General features: G+C 41.7%; 2 protein-coding genes across 2 annotated transcripts in view; one reads left to right on the forward strand and one right to left on the reverse strand.

Moving 5' to 3' along the window:
- Nucleotides 1–18134, forward strand: part of LOC135500544 (syndetin-like) — a 31248-nt gene extending 13114 nt beyond the window's left edge. The window contains exons 16-21 of the mRNA XM_064792078.1: nt 40–162; nt 3577–3674; nt 4011–4266; nt 4738–4859; nt 14235–14424; nt 15338–18134. Coding sequence (XP_064648148.1) covers nt 40–162; nt 3577–3674; nt 4011–4266; nt 4738–4859; nt 14235–14424; nt 15338–15442 — 894 coding nt within the window. The 3' untranslated portion in view covers nt 15443–18134. The remainder of the gene's footprint in view (nt 1–39; nt 163–3576; nt 3675–4010; nt 4267–4737; nt 4860–14234; nt 14425–15337) is intronic.
- LOC135500768 (ankyrin repeat domain-containing protein 50-like) lies at nt 7447–10902 on the reverse strand. The gene has a single exon (XM_064792419.1). It carries the CDS (start codon nt 10900–10902, stop codon nt 7993–7995), a length of 2910 nt encoding a protein of 969 aa, XP_064648489.1. The 3' UTR covers nt 7447–7992.
- Nucleotides 18135–18772: the final 638 nt, after the last annotated feature.

Here is an 18772-nt window from a genome sequence, read left to right on the forward strand (position 1 = left end):
TCCTGAATATTTTTTTAAATTGTCATTTCTTCAATTCAGAGCGAATCTTCTGGGCGTTCTTTGGGCAGCCGCTTAAGGACGACGTTAAAACGGATCGAGGATAATCTCATTCTGCTGGAGCCGCAGTTTGGGGCGCCCCCACCTACGGCTGAGGAGATAAGGGTAAGAGTAGTGGTCCAGCTTCATAGCCGAGTGGTTAACACTGCTGGCTACCACGCAAAAGGGCCCGGGTTCGATCGTGGGGAGAACCCAGAGCCTAGTGGTTAACACTGCTGGCTACCACGCAATAGGGCCCGGGTTCGATCGTGGGGAGAACCCAGAGCCTAGTGGTTAACACTGCTGGCTACCACATAAAAGGGCCCGGGTTCGATCGTGGGGAGAACCCAGAGCCTAGTGGTTAACACTGCTGGCTACCACCATAGGGCCCGGGTTCGATCGTGGGGAGAACCAAGGATTGTATTTCTGGATGAACCGGCGTGGCTTTCAAGGGACTAAAATTTCTTGCTCTTTACTGTCCTTGCGAATGAGACTTTAAACCATGGTTCCTTGTATCTGGTGTCCATGCCAGAACCAGTTAAAGACTCCACCAAGTAAGAAACATGAATAGCTTGCGTTGACTTAACCTCTCGCCGTAGTCGGATTCACTAGGCCATTAAACCCAATTGGCGCATAACTGTAGTGGCATGCATAAACGCACATCCCGCCTTGGAGGAGGAATACTCCCTGGAGAAAATCACCTCCGAGTGCGGAGCGAATGCTGAAGAAGAAGAGGTACTGCTCTGAGTCCCACAGTTTCACAAAACTTTCGACGTTGTCGTGGTCATAGTCTCTTACCGTGCAACGACAGACCAACCAGGAAGGCATCATAATGCATACAGTGATTTTATTAAATCCAGAAGGCATGAGCCTCAGTTAAAAATACACAATAAAATTTCAATACAAAACATATGTTTTGTGATACTAATAGATGGCACTACCTGTTGGAGTCAATAAAGTATTGCTAAAAGAACTTAATGTTTCCACAACTGCTGAAAAAGGTTGGCATAATCCTCTGGTTGGATATGTAACCATCTCAAATAAACCAATGTTAGGCTACACCAATTATTATATCTGTGTAGCGGGCAGATTTGCCAAAAATCAATTGTACTTGTAGGTGGGAGGAATAAAAATAAAAATAACAACTTGGCCTGAATAAAATTAAAATAATAAAGGTTCTCTGTCATCGGAATGAATATTAGGGCGAGAAATATTCCAAATTTTTATTCTAAAAATGGCAAAAGCAATGTAGGAGGTCCCGCTATACAGATAAATAATTGGTGTGGCCTCAAATATGACATATAACACTTGTTGTTTCAAAAAATGTGCACACGTCGAACAGAATGACGAAAAAACCTTGTTACACATGAATTTGTCTGTCACATGCGGGTGATGAAAAACTGTAAACACTGTTTCAAATTATGAAAAACTACGTGAAAAGTGAAACATTTCCTCTGCTGAGGGCATCATTGGCAAGCATGTCGGCGACAGATTGCGCATAACCAATAGTTACCTGGTTGTTTTTGACATGACTGCCCGACAGTTCATCACGTGGGGGTGACCCTGAAAACATCTGAAATCATCCTAAAAATGATGTTGTCGTTTATCATCGTCATTTTGTTTGTTGTGTGCGCTTGGTTTAACTGACAGCTAGGTCTCAAAACACACTGCTCCAACAAATATTGAATGCAATATTATACAGACCAATTTTTTAATTTGAATTAATAAGAATATGACAACCTGATAATGAATTCAAGAAAAATGACATTGTCATAACTTCTGTATCAACAACTGATTGATGAGAATTTACAACTCGCGGCTAAAACTGCAAAATATTCGCGCCAATTTAGTTTTGCAATTTGCGAACATTTCTTAGACATTCAAACTTTTCATGAAAATATTTTGGGGGACTGCGCAACTAACTCTTGTTTTTCCACTCAAGAAATACATTTTCTTAATGTTTATTTCCACTAATCATTGTTATTTGCAAATCTGCCACCAGCCCATAAAATAGGTTTACATTTTATCAACTGAGCTATATCCATACAATAGGTTGACTTTTGATCAACTCTACTACATCCCTTGAATAGGTTTACATTTATCAACTGAGCTATATCCCATACAATATGTTGACTTTTGATCAACGCTACTATATCCCTTGAAAAGGTTCAAATTTTATCAACTCAGCTATATTCATACAATAGGTTGACTTTTGCTCAACTCTACTATATCCCTTGAAAAGGTTCACATTTTATCAACTCAGCTATATCCATACAATAGATTGACTTTTGATCAACTCTACTATATCCCTTGAAAAGGTTCAAATTTTATCAACTCAGCTATATCCAAACAATAGGTTGACTTTTGATCAACTCTACTATATCCCTTGAAAAGGTTCACATTTTATCAACTCAGCTATATCCCATACAATAGGTTGACTTTGATCAACTCTACTACATCCCTTGAATAGGTTTACATTTCATCAACTCAGCTATATCCATACAATAGGTTGACTTTTGATCAACTCTACTATATCCCTTGAATAGGTTTACATCTTATCAACTCAGCTATATTCATACAATAGATTGACTTTTGATCAACTCTACTATATCCCTTGAATAGGTTTGCATCTTATCAACTCAGCTATATTCATACAATAGGTTGACTTTTGATCAACTCTACTATATCCCTTTAATAGGTTTACATCTTATCAACTCAGCTATATTCATACAATAGGTTGACTCTTGATCAACTCTACTATATCCCTTGAAAAGGTTCACATTTTATCAACTCAGCTATATCCATACAATAGGTTGACTTTTGATCAACTCAGCTATATCCATACAATAGGTTGATTATTCAAATTCAAAGTAAAGACAATAAACGGTCATAAGACATTAAAATCAAGATGCACCCGAGTTGAATGAGGCGTTGTTTACATTATCATAGACTACTCAGAGCCAATCTTACAGTGCACAAATAGTGAGAGCTCTGGAATGATATAACATAACTGTAATACATAGAATGATATCATCATCATCATCATCATCATCAAAATCATCATTATCATCATCATGGGGGACTCATGAAACACCCATGAGTCAATAAATACACATGACAGTGCATTGCAGTCCAGAGTGAGGCAAAGACACTGCAATGCACTGCCTATCATGTGTCAGCACATGGTTCGGGCCTACTCAAAAACAGAAACACACTTTTGCAGCATTTTTGGGCTCAAAGTTACAAATAAAAGACATTTCAGAGCGATTTTTCAAATTCAATCACCATATAAAGGAATACATGGTCAGTGTAGTACAGTAGCACCTCGCTGTACTGTCAAGGACATCCTCGCGACTGCCAAGTGCTGTCTTTGATAGAAAAGTATCCTGATTAGAGAGGTCAAATTATATGGAAACTGCCACTTTGGCACCAAAACTAGTGTCCTTTATAGAGAGGTTGTCCTTTTTACAGAGGTGTCCGCTTGTAAAATAAGGAATAGCAATAAGCCTAGTCACAATTCTCTTTTTGTTATTGTTTCAGAGTAAAGTGGCACACCCCCACCTCTCTCCCATTGTTGACCTGACAAGTGCTGAAGGAATGCATGGGTTGGGAGAGAGAATCATTGCTGTTGAATCACTGTGAGTATTTTCAAAAAGATTGGCCAAATATCCATAAACTTTGTTTCCAATTGAAAGTAGGGAGCAAGGGTTGCTGGGAGTATCAAGGCTAAGATTGTATCTGTTATATTACAACTTTTTCCAGGCTTTTACGAGTGTTCAAATCCTTTTTATCAAGCCATAGCCATTTTATTTTGCGGTTTTTGAAATTGCATCGCAAAGCGTTTCAAAAAACAGTAATTTCAACTAGATTTTCTTTTTCGGCCCAGATATTTCACAGTTATCTCTAAAATTAAAATACACTTGAACATTTCAGGGGTTACAGTATGTTGGTGATCCTGTGTTACTTTTTTTCAGCGTATTTTTGGCGGACCAATTCCAGTTCCTGCAGCCGCACCTCGAGGGGATGATTCCCCAGAACAAGAAGGCGTTCCTACAACAGTTCTATTCGCAGACGGTCGGCGTCACGCCCGAACTCCGTCAACCGGTTTACACAGCCGTCGCAGCACGGTCGATTGATTACGATCAGCTAATTCAACTGATGGCGAGCGTCCGATGGGACATAAAGGACATCATGTCGCAACACAGTACATATGTCGATCAGGTTTTACGAGTGAGTTGATTCACCTGTGGAATCAGTAACAAGCTCTGCGAGGGTCTTCCACCTCGCAGAGGCAAGGCTAGCCACCTCACCGAGGAAGTCCACCCGTGCCAAATTTATATTAGTTTACACTATAAGTGTTCAGTATTTTCAAAATTTTAAATTCTCAAATACAGTGGAACCTCCCTTAGCGGACACCTCTCTATTAAGAACAACCTCTCTATTAAGGACACTTGTTTCGGTCCAAAATTGGTGGTTTCCCTTCAATTTGACCACTATAATGATGAAACCTCTCTATTAAGGACAGCAGTTCTCAGTCCTGAGGGTGTCCGTAATAGAGAGGTTCCAGCTTTTATCCATTCTCTCTATTTGTGTCAAGCACTTACTTCGCAAAAGCAGGTTACATTTGTATGTGTGAACTTTCGTTGGGCTGGTGATAATGTTCCCCAATTAGTTTTGCTTAATTTTTGTTCCTTATTCCAGGATTTCCACATTTTTGCCATGAAGTTGGACAACTTGTCGAAAAGGGTACCGATGCCCGTCGTTGTTTCATGCTGTCTCTGGGAGCTGTGTATCACGCTCGCGAATACCACCTTTGTTGAAGGGTAAGTTATCAAGTGGAGAATATTCAGGCCTTTCAGTTATATTGAGTTCACAGTATGTGGTAACTACGAATAGAAAATCTGATTGAAATAACTGTTACAAGCTTACATAAACAAATGAAATGCCAAAGTGTGTCATTTTACTTTAGCGCGCCACAGCAATATTGGGCAAACATTTCCAGCTTTATTGTAACTTCACAACTGCAGAGATTAACCCTTTCGCTGTGGAAGTTTCTTTTGACCAGCGCTGCCATGTGCTGACAGTTGATACCAATAATGAACAGTGGAGCTTACTTTTAGCGAACAGTCAAAACTATTCAAAATTTTTCGCCATCTGTACTATTAGGATGAAACTAATCCTCCTCAAGTGCGTTGGGAGAGAAAGTGCTGGTGAATTGATATTTTGGTAGGGTATGACGTGCTATGCCTGTCACCTGACTAATATAAGACCAAGTGTCATGACATGCTGTGCTTGCATCCACGGCAAAAGTAGAGTTCAGCCCTCTTTAAAAAATAAACTTGCAACACTGCACCAAAAACAAAAAGAATCTGGAACCGGAACTTAAACTTAACGTCACAGAAAGCACAGTAAAACATACAGTTTTCTGTTGCACAACTCAAGTTTAAAATAAATGACTTAACTACCGCTCATGACAACAAAACTTAGAAATAATACAGGAAGCGTTACGAATATAAACAGTCATTTTGCAAATACATTACATAGAATTCATGAAATACACAAGCGCAAGACAAAAAATACCGAGTCAGACAGCACATTCTTATCAAACTAGCACCTCGAGCTTCGAAAAAATTTAAAGCTCAACTCGCTGCGGAAAATCGTGACATTTTTGGAGGTGTATTTTTTCTGGAGATTTTAGTGATGCTTAGACAAACGCTGACTTGAAGGCGCAAAACTTTCAACTATAATTCGATCATTACAGGCTTTCGTTGTTTGTTTTCTTTATTGGTTATTTCCATGAAATCGACACACGCCGCCTGAGAAAATTGGCCTTATTTAGCAGATTCGTGATGGTTGAAACAATACACATATCTCTCAGTATTCTCATATGACAAACTGAGGACACACGTAATTAACATGCAGCGTTTGGGAAAATTTAAACACACACTAATTGCAAACAGATGGATTGGTGTCACCTGGTGTTAGAAATAGGAAACAGATGCAGTTGGACAAATAGTAAATATAATTGAACAACAGAAACAACGTGATATTTAGTCTATCACCAAGTGAAATGAGCTAATTTACCGACTTTTTGAAGCGTTTTACTACACCAAGTGGCCCATGCCTCCTCCCCAATGGCTGCATCTCCCAAGTGGCCTATGCCTCCTCCCCAATGGCTGCATCCCCCCAATGGCTGCATCTCCCAAGTGGCCCATGCCTCCACTCAAATGACTGCATCCCCCCCCCCCCCCAATGGCTGCATCTCCCAAGTGGCCCATGCCTACACTCAAATGACTGCATCCCCCCAATGGCTGCGTCTCCCAAGTGGCCTATGCCTCCACTCAAATGGCTGCATCTCCCAATGGCTGCATCTCCCAAGTGGCCCATGCCTCCACTCAAATGGCTGCATCCCCCCAATGGCTGCATCTCCCAAGTGGCCTATGCCTCCACTCAAATGGCTGCATCTCCCAATGGCTGCATCTCCCAAGTGGCCCATGCCTCCACTCAAATGGCTGCATCCCCCCAATGGCTGCATCTCCCAAGTGGCCCATGCCTCCACTCAAATGGCTGCATCCCCCCAATGGCTGCGTCTCCCAAGTGGCCTATGCCTCCACTCAAATGGCTGCATCCCCCCAATGGCTGCATCTCCCAAGTGGCCCATGCCTCCACTCAAATGACTGAATCCCCCCAATGGCTGCATCTCCCAAGTGGCCCATGCCTCCACTCAAATGGCTGAATCCCCCCAATGGCTGCATCTCCCAAGTGGCCCATGCCTCCACTCAAATGGCTGAATCTCCCCAATGGCTGCATCTCCCAAGTGGCCCATGCCTCCACTCAAATGGCTGAATCCCCCCAATGGCTGCATCTCCCAAGTGGCCCATGCCTCCACTCAAATGGCTGAATCTCCCCAATGGCTGCATCTCCCAAGTGGCCCATGCCTCCACTCAAATGGCTGAATCTCCCCAATGGCTGCATCTCCCAAGTGGCCCATGCCTCCACTCAAATGACTGAATCCCCCCAATGGCTGCATCTCCCAAGTGGCCCATGCCTCCACTCAAATGGCTGCATCTCCCCAGTGGCTGCATCTCCCAAGTGGCCCATGCCTCCACTCAAATGGCTGCATCTCCCCAATGGCTGCATCTCCCAAGTGGCCCATGCCTCCACTCAAATGGCTGCATCCCCCCAATGGCTGCGTCTCCCAAGTGGCCTATGCCTCCACTCAAATGGCTGCATCTCCCCAATGGCTGCATCTCCCAAGTGGCCCATGCCTCCACTCAAATGGCTGCATCTCCCCAATGGCTGCATCTCCCAAGTGGCCGATGCCTCCACTCAAATGGCTGCATCTCCCCAGTAGCTGCATCTCCCAAGTGGCCCATGCCTCCTCCCCAATGGCTGAATCTCCTTAATGGCTGCATCTCCCAAGGTCATGGTGTGAAATTTCTCAGTACACTTTTACATACAGAGTTTCTCTTACAGTAAATTGAAACCCTTTCTTCTAGAGGCATGACATTTTCACAGATGAATAAATGATACATAAGTGAAATGATTGGCAAAAAAAATCATCGTGTCAACGTAAATGAGTGGTCTTGTATTAAAATACATTGTGTTACATGTAGTTCAAGCATTGTACTAGGTCCCAGGTAGTGTACTGGGGACTGAAAAAACGTGACGTAGCCGAAAATCACCAACTGAGTGCTGACAAGATTTGTCCAACTTGTTACTTCACCTAGTGACTCTGCCTCCTCACTTCTCCAATGCCAGTGGCTCCACCGCGCAATTATTAGGACAATACTCAAAACATGCAGCATGTTACCATCAAAAACTAACCAACAACTTAATCCAGGATTTGGCTGACAGAGCTAGCATCAGGACAAATGTCCCCCCCCCTCAAGATTGCGTTTCCTGATATTTGGGGCCATCTTAAGAATGCTTGAGTTCTCCGAACTTCCTTCAACCTTACTGTCCTGGTTTTAAAGGCAGCGATAGAATTTCTAATGCTGTTGCGTCATTCGGATCCAAATCCAGGCGACATGGTGGTTTGCCGAGGTTTGCATTCACATTTCTTGGTGGCTCTTGGTTCAATTCCTCCTTGTAAAGTCCACCAACAAAGGCCTTCATATGTGCTGCCACCTTGTGAGATTTAGCTGCATTAATGTTAACCCCTTGTAGCAGGTTGACCTTGGGCATCCAGAATATTGGGATGGATCCACGTGAGAGATAGTACTCCAGCTGAGAGTACAGTATGTAGGCCATCTCGACCAGGGGGCGCTCATGGTCAAGGAAGTCTTTCACATTGTGCATAAAGACAGTTTTCAGAAGATAACTTGTGAGGAATTTGTCGACAAAATGTAACATGCCGTCATCTTTCACGACAACTTGACAAACGACCGGATCCCTGAGACATTTTGCCAAGATGTAGGCATTCTTTACCCTGGGTTGTAAGTCCTTGATGTGCGCGACCTCAAGCTGAGAAAATGTGACACGGTAGAGTTTCTCACGTTCAGCTTCTTTGAAAGTCTTCCCGAATGAGCTGTCCTTGTGTGGAGGTCTTACAACCAACTGGTAGCCCTGTTTCTTGAGGTCATCATATCCCATCATCCAGGTTTTCTGAATGGCATCATCCGGCCAGTCATTTACTGGAAGCACGGGTACAAGGTCTATCGACACCACCAGACTGCGCTGTTCGTCCTCCTTCCATCTCAATTGGATGACCGTGCTTGCACTGCCACCACCAGCAACAGCTGAAGGGGTTGAAACGATCATGTCATCACTTGAATCAATGTAAGACCAAAGAAGAGAATGCACCAACTTACTGCTATTTAATTCATGATTATTGATGTCGCACCTTCTGTAACCATGGCAAACATCTGTAATGTCAGTTATGTGAATATCACTTGTGAGCTTGACTGTGAAGTCAAATTCATCAGGGAATCCCACCTTGGTTAATTCGGCTGAACCTCCAGTGAGTGTCACAATCCATTGGTTGTGTTGAAGGATCGCCCTAATTTTGGTGTCAATGGTTACGTTCAGCTCATTCAGTTTATCCTGATTTAGGCTCTGGACCGAACCCAAACCTGGGAATTTGATCAAACTGGAAGTGGAAATTCTTTTCCTCTCTTCTACTTCATGCGGTGAAAGGGCCATTCTGAAGATGTCCCAGTTAATGTCTTCACTAAAAGAAAGATTGTGGTGATCCCTCAAATCCTCTGCATGTTGGTTTAATCCAGTAATCAAGAGATACTTGTAAATATCAATAGATCCACTTTGAGATAAACATTGTGCAAGTTCGACATTGCTGAGGAAAGACAATGTTGCACCCAATGAGTGGAGCATTCGGACACATTCAAAATGACTATGTGAGATAGCTGTGGCTAAAGGAGACTGTCCGTTATGACCTACAAAGTCTAAACCTGGTGTTTTGTTCATTTTCTCTAGAAAAATTACAACCTCTTTCTGTCCATATCTCACTGCCAGCAGTAACCATCTTTCAATGGTTTTCTTAAGGTCGGCTTCATCAGTGATATTTTTCAAAAAGTATTCAATGACATTAATCTGTCCGTGTATCACACAGTTGTCCCGAGAAGAAAATCCATCATTATCCTTACTCGCGATGTCTGCGCCATGTTCAAGTAGAATCTGGACAATTTCTGTTTGACCTACTGTTGCCGCTTGGTTTAACGGAGATTTCCCCTTGTTATTATCTTTACTCTCTATGTCAGCTTTCTGTTGGTGCAATGTCTCCATCGAGTTTTCACAATCTATAGTTGTGTGGAGTGGGCTGTGGCTGCTCAGAACACTTGCCTCGGTCATTTCACCTCTTTCTAAAAGAAGTTTCACAACACTCCCATGTCCATTCTCTGATGCAATCCAAAGGGGAGAACTCCCTTCATCTGATTTACTCTCTATCAGTGCTCCTCTGTCTAGGAGGAGTCTCACAACACTCTCATGTCCATTATATGATGCAATCCAAAGGGGAGAAGTCCCTTTATCTGATTTACTCTCTATTAGTGCTCCTCTGTCTAGAAGGAGTTTCACAACACTCTCATGTCCATTCTGTGATGCAATCCAAAGGGGAGAAGTCCCTTTATCTGATTTACTCTCTATTAGTGCTCCTCTGTCTAGGAGGAGTTTCACAACACTCTCATGTCCATTACATGATGCAGTCCAAAGGGGAGAACGCCCATTATCTGATTTACTCTCTATTAGTGCTCCTCTGTCTAGGAGGAGTTTCACAACACTCTCATGTCCATTCTGTGATGCAATCCAAAGGGGAGAACTCACTTTATCTGATTTACTCTCTATTAGTGCTCCTCTGTCTAGGAGTAGTCTCACAACACTCTCATGTCCATTATATGATGCAGTCCAAAGGGGCGAACGCCCCTTATCTGATTTACTCTCTATTAATGCTCCTCTGTCTAGGAGGAGTTTCACAACACTCTCATGTCCATTCTGTGATGCAATCCAAAGGGGAGAACTCCCTTTATCTGATTTACTCTCTATTAGTGCTCCTCTGTCTAGGAGGAGTCTCACAACACTCTCATGTCCATTATATGATGCAGCCCAAAGGGAAGAAAGCCCATTAACTGATTTACTCTCTATTTGTGCTCCTCTGTCTAGGAGGAGTTTCACTACACTCTCATGTCCATTCCATGATGCAGTCCAAAGGGGAGATTGCCCATAACCAAATTTAACCTCAATCGATAGACCACATATATAGAGAATTTCTACGAAAATGTGATAACCCCTCCTTGATGCAGTATAAAGGATCAAGTACCGATTCAGGTACAGGCGCAGGACCAGGACCAGGACCAAGCCCGCGACAATGAACCTGATAATGAACAAGTCAGAGGATCCATTATCATCCATTGCATCAGTCACTGTTTTCTCCTTCACATCTAAGCCTTTTTATCAAACAGGAATTAATTATCAGTGTCAGATAAGCCTTCTTTGGCTGGCGAATTGTGTAATTCGGTGCCGGGTAAATGAAATATATATATAATCCTTCTGTGGTTAAAGTGGGCTTTACCAGGTCTTCCTTCACAATCTTGAACTTGAGGCCAGCTCAGCTCTGTAAATCAAATAATTACAAAACCTAACACATTTGTTTATTATTTTTTCAGGTATAGATTAGAGATTTAATCCATGCTTGCTTTTTTAAAAGATCAAACCGTCTTTTTCATCATTTTTTCGGTTGCTCGTTCAACAACATTCATTGCAGGTCACTGCTACAAATATATATATCTCGATTGCAAAAACCCTTCATCAAATGGTATCATGGCCCAAGCCTTAGGAGATTATCAAATTTAGATAGGAAAAGGCATTGGTTAAAAAAATTAAAAAGAAGAAAATTTTTCATGCAGCAGCAGGCTGTTGTGCAGTGCTATACAGATGTCTTCTTCTGCATTCTGATTGTTTTAGATGCACACCAAACAGACATTGGCAACAGATTCGGCTGTCCAAGGGAGGTCTCCCTCCGAGCCCAAGAGCTTTGTGATCAGGGTGGTGTCCTTTGGTCAGTATTTTGCTCTATTCAGCTGCCCTTTGTATGTACTGTGTCGATGCATTAAGCTGGTTGAGGGGTCCCTGTGCTAAAGCCTATTTTAGGCCCATGTTTGACAGACCGGGCTCAACCTAATTGCGTCGACACAGTAAATGTGTGTTGAAAAGAGTTTGCAAAAATGCAAAAACTAGTTACAAGCGTCATTACAAAGAATGAGGGTCGTGGATTTTAGGGTTCACATTATGGGGTTAAAGCAAGAACATAGCACTTGACTCTTACCTTTGTGTTCTTTAATGCATCTAGGATTCGTTCTTCTTAAGTTTATGCTGGCATCTATGTGAATTCGTGGGGGTAAATCTTGTTGACAATCATTTGCAGCCTCTATCAAGGTCAGATATGTGTTCCTTTGACTTCGATTGACTCGCGTATTCTGCTTTTATTGATGAGTTATAACTGTTTGAAGAATATAAAACGTGGTGGTTAGCATGATGGTTTGTTTAAGGATAGGTATTTCTGAGGTCGAGGTTTGTTCTTCTTCTGTTTCATAAGTAAACAATTTTTCGGAAGACCGGGTATATTTTGCAAGCCTCTCGCTGAACAAGCATGATTTTTGCCATGTTTGGAGAGCCACTTGCCGAACAGCACTGAAAATCAACCCAGTTTGGCAAGCCCCGCTTTAAATATCAATGAGTTCGGCTCTCCATTTGGGCAAAAAAGGACTTTAGGACTTTCGAACTTTCGGGGTCTTCCTACGTCTAAACATTTTGCAGATTTACGAGATGAGTTTGTAAATAAAATTCAAAAATATTGTGGCAGAGTTCGTATCACTGGATTGAGGTTAGTCCTTATGAATAAGGAGTACTTGTCAATCCCACAGCTGTCCACCAAAAATGTAGCGGTAAAAGGGCTTATAATATTTGTCACCGTATAAACTTCGCAACTCTGAACTCGAACCCAAAGACTAAACCAACTAAGATATTTACATTATTTATTATCCACGTCCCTCTAACCTCATATCTACAACCGACACTAAAATATTACAAAAATAAGGCGCACAATAAAATATCAACAAGAGATCATATAAAAGAATCTTACCATGCTGTAAGGTCAAGGGTGAAGTCAATTAGAAATGCTCTGGCGCTTTTCAAGAGAAATATCTTGTTTAGCTACAGAGGGTAAAGGTTGGTTTTCTGGATCTGCCAGGACTTACTAAAAACATATGAACATCATCATTTATACCTAATTGCACACACCCCTAATGGGTAAATAGCCTAGCCCAAATATCAGGCTCTGAGCCAACTAGCACTCAGTAATTAAGGAAATAACCAATCAGTACACAGCAGCATCAATACAAGATTATCAGACAGGGCCAAGGGCAGGGGCCTAGTAACCAGCTGCTAATCAGGAAGATCATGAAAGGGGTCAAACAGCTTAAAAGATAGAGATTATAAAACAATGGAAAGGGGCAATTAAGAAGGAAGGTGTTGAAACTTATAATGGTTAACGATCCTGGGTGTCTGGGTTCACCAGGGCTAGAGAGAAACACAGAAATAATAATTACAGATATAGTAAGCAATTCCTAATATTGTCACATTGATAAATTACCTGTATTTATGAAATTCCAAATTAATTGGACCTGTAATAAGACGGATATGATGAAGTCGTCATCCAAGTCGTAGGCACCACCAAAACTTGGAATACGACGTCATAATTTCCTCCTTATGCACAGGTCCGATCTGGAACTTTAAAATCCTTGTACAGTGGAACCTCCCTTAGTGGACACCTCTCTATTAAGGACAACCTCTCTATTAAAGACACTAGTTTTGGTCCCAAGTGGGTTCTTTACCATTCAATTTAACCTCTCTAATCAGGACACCTCTCAATGGACACATTCTGGACTGACAAGATAGTGCTGTCCTTAATAGAGTGGTGTCCTGATTAGAGAGGTCAAATTGAATTGAAACAGCCAATTCGGGGCCAAAACTAGTGTCCTTAATAGAGAGGTTGTCTTTAATTTAGAGGTGTCTGCTAAGGGGGGTTCCTTTGTACAGAGTCAAGAATCTACACAGTACACATGCCATAGTTGAAAGGACAGATGGACATCTGATGCCACAACAACTTGACCGAAAAGAGGCTGCGTTCAGACGTTCGCGATGAGGGCATATTGAAATGGCCTTATTATGTAAATGTTGAAACGTGTCAAATGAAACAGCCAAAATAAACAAACCATGCAAATGCCCCACTCATTTAAATTTTCCAATTTCTTCAGATAGGCGAGCGCCAAAACATTTACAACAGAGGGGCGAACATTTGATGCTGTTAGACTTGGCGCTAGGGCGGATACCTGAAAGTTTGCAACAGATGGATGGGCGGTGATGCTGCGATGATTGTCCCAATGCAAAAATGGTGTCCTCTTTGAAAACCCATTCATTTGAATCTTTCCTATTTACGACAGTAGATTGGGGCGTATCCCTGAATGTAAATACAGCCCATTCATTCTTTTAAAACCCATTCATTTTAATTTTTCCAATCTCTTCAGAAATTCGAGCGCCCATAAATTTCCATCAGATGAGCAGGCGGGGATGCTGTGATGCTGGGGTGGATACCTGAATATGAATACAGTGATAATTGTATCACTGCAAAAACGGTATCCTCTCTATAAAAAACCCATTCATTCGAATCTTTCCAATTTCTTCAGATATGCTAGCGCCAAAAAGTGTACAACAGAAGGTAGGGCGTTGATGTTGTTAGACTTCCAGCAGTTTTTGATGAAGCTTGAGAAGTTGACAGAACTGCGCCCAATCCCAGAACGCGAATATGTTGAAACCTACATCAAGGCCTACTACCTTCCCGAGGACCAGTTAGAGACCTGGGTCAAAGACCACAAGGTAATTATAGCTTAGTTCAAACGCTTTAATCAATGGAAAAATTCATTCTGAGCGCAACTGCTCTAGAGAAATGATGATTTGGTGCAGAATATTAGCCCGTATGCTAATTGCATATGTAAAACACGTCACATCATGACGACGCTATACTTCTGGAGATTTATGCAACGTCATTTTTCGTGACATTTCTTCAATGACGCGAAACCCCTGTTCAAAAAGGTGTCGTAAAATATCCTATGCTGTTGTATCGGGTCTTTTTCTCGCGCGGCTGTGGCCGGAATGAACTTTTGAATGTATCAAGTAGCTGGGACTTGATGTAACAATCAATTTGAGGAAGGTTTGATATAATTTCGAGAGCAATTGTGAAAATGAGAGCGATTTTCAAATTTCTGAACATCTTGAACTAATCTAAAGTCTTTTCTCCCTGTTGACTCTTTCTTGTTATAAAACTGAAAGATAGACATATAGATGCAAGTTTCAATCTTGGAATAATGGATGACCCATGCTAGACTCTATGGTATTTCTCACAAATATTAGAATAACTCCTTATAAAAAACAAACTTGGAATCATGGATGATCCATAGTAGACTCTTACAACTCTATTACTCACAAATATAAGAAAAACTATAAAAAAACAAACTTTGAAGTTTTGGCCCAGTCGCCCAAAAGGAGCTTATGAAAGCGACTATAGGGATATATAGTGGAACCTCCCTTAGCGGACCCCTCTCTATTAAGGACACCATTTCTAGTAAGGACACTAGTTTTAGTCAATAAAATTAGTTGTTTCCATTCAATTTCACCCCTCTAATCAGGACACCTCTCTATTCAGGACAGCACTTGTCAGTTCCGAGGGGTGTCCTTAATAGAGAGGTTTTACTGTACATGTAAAGTCATTTCCTCTTTTCTCTGTTTCCAGGAATACACCACAAAGCAGATCATATCGCTCGTCAATTGTCTACCGCACATCAACAAGAGAGCGCGACAACGCATCATCGGGGTCATTGAGGAAACACGTCGATAACACGTTTACATAAACGATATCTTGGCCCTAAATGTATTGATATTTCTGAGCTTTCAGACAACGCGCACGTAAATACCTTGACGGAGAATACAGCATGCAATCAATTTCAAACTGAAGTTGATCGGGGAATTTCAAAATGTTTTCATACCATTCGTGTACATTAGAATCTTCCTCAATAGCGACCGCCTCTGTTACAAGGACATCTCTCTTATAAGGACACTGATTTTTGGTCCCAAATTTGAAATCGACAATGAGAGTACTAGCTGGCTTTTGATTTTGAAATGTTCACATACCATTCGTGTACAGTGGAATCTTCCTCAATAGTAGACACCTCTGTAATCAGGACAGCTCTCTTTAAGGGGACAGCATTACTCAGTCCCAAAGGTGTCCTTAAAGGAAGAATACGGGCAGGAGCCAGGAAGAACAGATAAAGTTACACAAAATTGCTAGGTGACGCTCTGATCTCACAGTACATCAAAACTATTTGCGCTTGTATCAGCAATATAGTGATGTTGTTTAATCGAACACAACCTGGACCCTAAATGGGTAAAAAAGTCACACAAAGACAGAAAGTTTTATCCCCTATCTCCTGCCTATACTCCCCCTTTAAACTGTGATTAATGAAAAGACAGAAAATTCTATCTTTAAAAATTATATTTGAACATTGTACAGTTAGTGTCTTAAAGTTTATCTGTAGAAACCATCAGTTTTGAACTGATTTCTTTAATGCATAATATCTGTTGTACTATATTTGCAGCTGACTATGCACATCCTGTATCCCACTTCCCCCTGCTCAAGCGATATCATGATTTGGCAGGATTGCAGAGAGCTCTATACTGTGTGCATGAGTTTAAGCCAGCCATGAGCTGTCTTTAACATATATACCTATGTGTAGGGCCCCTTGTTGGCTTAAACCAGTGTACACAGTTAATAGAAGTCGGCCAGAGTATGGGACTGCCGAGAGCTCTATACTATGTGCATGGTTTAAGCCAGCCATGAGTTGTCTGAATGATGTAAAGACCTATGTGTTGGGGCCTTTTGTTGGCTTAAACCAGTGCACACAGTCAATAGAAGTCGGCCAGAGTATGGGACTGCCGAGAGCTCTATACTATGTGCATGGTTTAAGCCATCCATGAGTTGTCTGAATGATGTAAAGACCTATGTGTAGGGGCATTTTGTTGGCTTAAACCAGTGCACACAGTCAATAGAGGTCGGCCAGAGTATGAGACTGCCGAGAGCTCTATACTATGTGCATGGTTTAAGCCAGCCATGAGTTGTCTGAATGATGTAAAGACCTATGTGTAGGGGCATTTTGTTGGCTTAAACCAGTGCACACAGTCGATAGAAGTCGGCCAGAGTATGGGACTGTCGAGAGCTCTATACTGTGTGCATGGGGTTAAGCCAACCATGGGCCATCTTAATTACCATATACACCTATGTGTAGGGGCATTTTGTTGGCTTAAACCAGTGCACACAGTCGATAGAAGTCGGCCAGAGTATGGGACTGTCGAGAGCTCTATGCTGTGTGCATGGGGTTAAGCCAACCATGTGCCATCTTAATTACCATATACACCTATGTGTAGGGGCATTTTGTTGGCTTAAACCAGTGCGCACAGTCGATAGAAGTCGGCCAGAGTATGAGACTGCCGAGAGCTCTATACTGTGTGCATGGTTTAAGCCGGCCATGAGTTGTCTGAATGATGTAAAGACCTATGTGTTGGGGCCTTTTGTTGGCTTAAACTGGTACACACAGTTGATAGGAAGTGAAAGCACTCGGTTTGTAAATACATGCTATTGTGCATGTGACCCATCAGATTAAAGCAGGTTGAAGTTTGTCTGGCCTAGTATCGGGCGATCACTGACAATACAGGATATGACATGAAGTGCTTCACCCTTAAGATACCAGTGTATAAATACCCCTTGGCTACACTCGGTATAGACCAGTAAAGGCCATTTTTCTGTCCCAGGATACGATACCAGAGAATAGCAATGCTCAAATATACACAATGTACTATTATACCCAAATTCAAATTCAAATTTGATTAAAAATCAAACATATCACAGAGTGACACGTATGCGGCAAGATAAGGACTGCATATTGGGTACAAACACAGGAAGTGCTATAAATTACAAAATATTTAATGAAAACTACTATGATAGGGTCCCATCTTTCTCAAATTAAACATATTACATGTATTCACAAAGTTAAGAACATGAATCAAAACCTCGTTATCGTGACTTCCAAGTATTTTATAAAAAACATCAACAGATGTACAAGGGTGAACTCCCGTACAGGAAGAACACACATTACCACTCATTTATGAAAACGGATTTTTTTTCGTTTATGTGTCTGTAATGTCATGTCTGTATCGCCAGAAGAAAGGGTTAAGACTGAGCAGACGTTCTGTATGTATAAATATACCGTGGACCTACATGTATTTGCCGAGACGGAGTCATGTGATGAGGAAAACTGGGATACATGGCCGACGGTCGCCACCGGAGGGGCAGAGCACAGTAGGCCGACTGGAGATCATGGGTTTACCAAATAATTGACTTCCTCTTCCTTGTAATATTGTGCATTGTATATTGACCTTGTTTCATGTCAAAAAGTAATATATGTAATACATTGTAATTATATACTTGTTAATATCAAGAATTACTGGTAAAGAAGTAATAAATATTGTAAAGGAAAGTAACTTGTTTCTCAAATCAATGGAACTATTTGAATATTTGATCAGCGATATGGAGATTAGAAAAAAGCCTCAGTCTTGATTTTTGGAGATCACTCATGGGACCTCAGCTGTGAGGTCTAGTTTGAGGTCCAGTTTGCCTGAGGGATCCCAGGTGTGAGGTTGAGATAGTAAAAACATATAAATCTTGATATGAGCTCATTCAAGGACCTCAGCTGTGAGGCCTAGTTTGACTTGGGTGTCCTAAGAGTGAGATTGTGATAGGAAACACATCGCAGTAGTGATTTTGGAGTTCACTCGGATACCTGAGCTGTGAGGTCCTGATTGACTGAGGGATCCCAGGTGTAAGGCTGAGATAGGAAAAAAAAATCTTGATACATGGTTTCCTTGGAGTTCATTCAGGTACCTGACTTGGGGACTGTGTCACTCAATACAGCATTTCTTGACTGACAGTATAGAAGAGACCACCAGCCCAGATGGGGTTAATATCGCCATAAAAGTTAAATACTCTCCCAAACGATGACAATTCCAACATGGAGTTCCAGAGTGTTAAAATGAGTTAAGACGAATAAGGAGCTGGCATTTTGAACCGGGAAATGGAGTCAAAAAGGGTTAAAGTGACTTGTAAATCAAGGACGAT

The sequence above is a fragment of the Lineus longissimus genome, chromosome 16 (genome assembly GCF_910592395.1).
Source record: "Lineus longissimus chromosome 16, tnLinLong1.2, whole genome shotgun sequence".
Classification (NCBI taxonomy): Eukaryota; Metazoa; Nemertea; class Pilidiophora; order Heteronemertea; family Lineidae; genus Lineus; species Lineus longissimus.

Bases quoted from the DNA above. Each gene is read 5' to 3' on its own strand.
- LOC135500768 (XM_064792419.1), bottom strand. From the start codon at position 10,902: ATGGATGATAATGGATCCTCTGACTTGTTCATTATCAGGTTCATTGTC.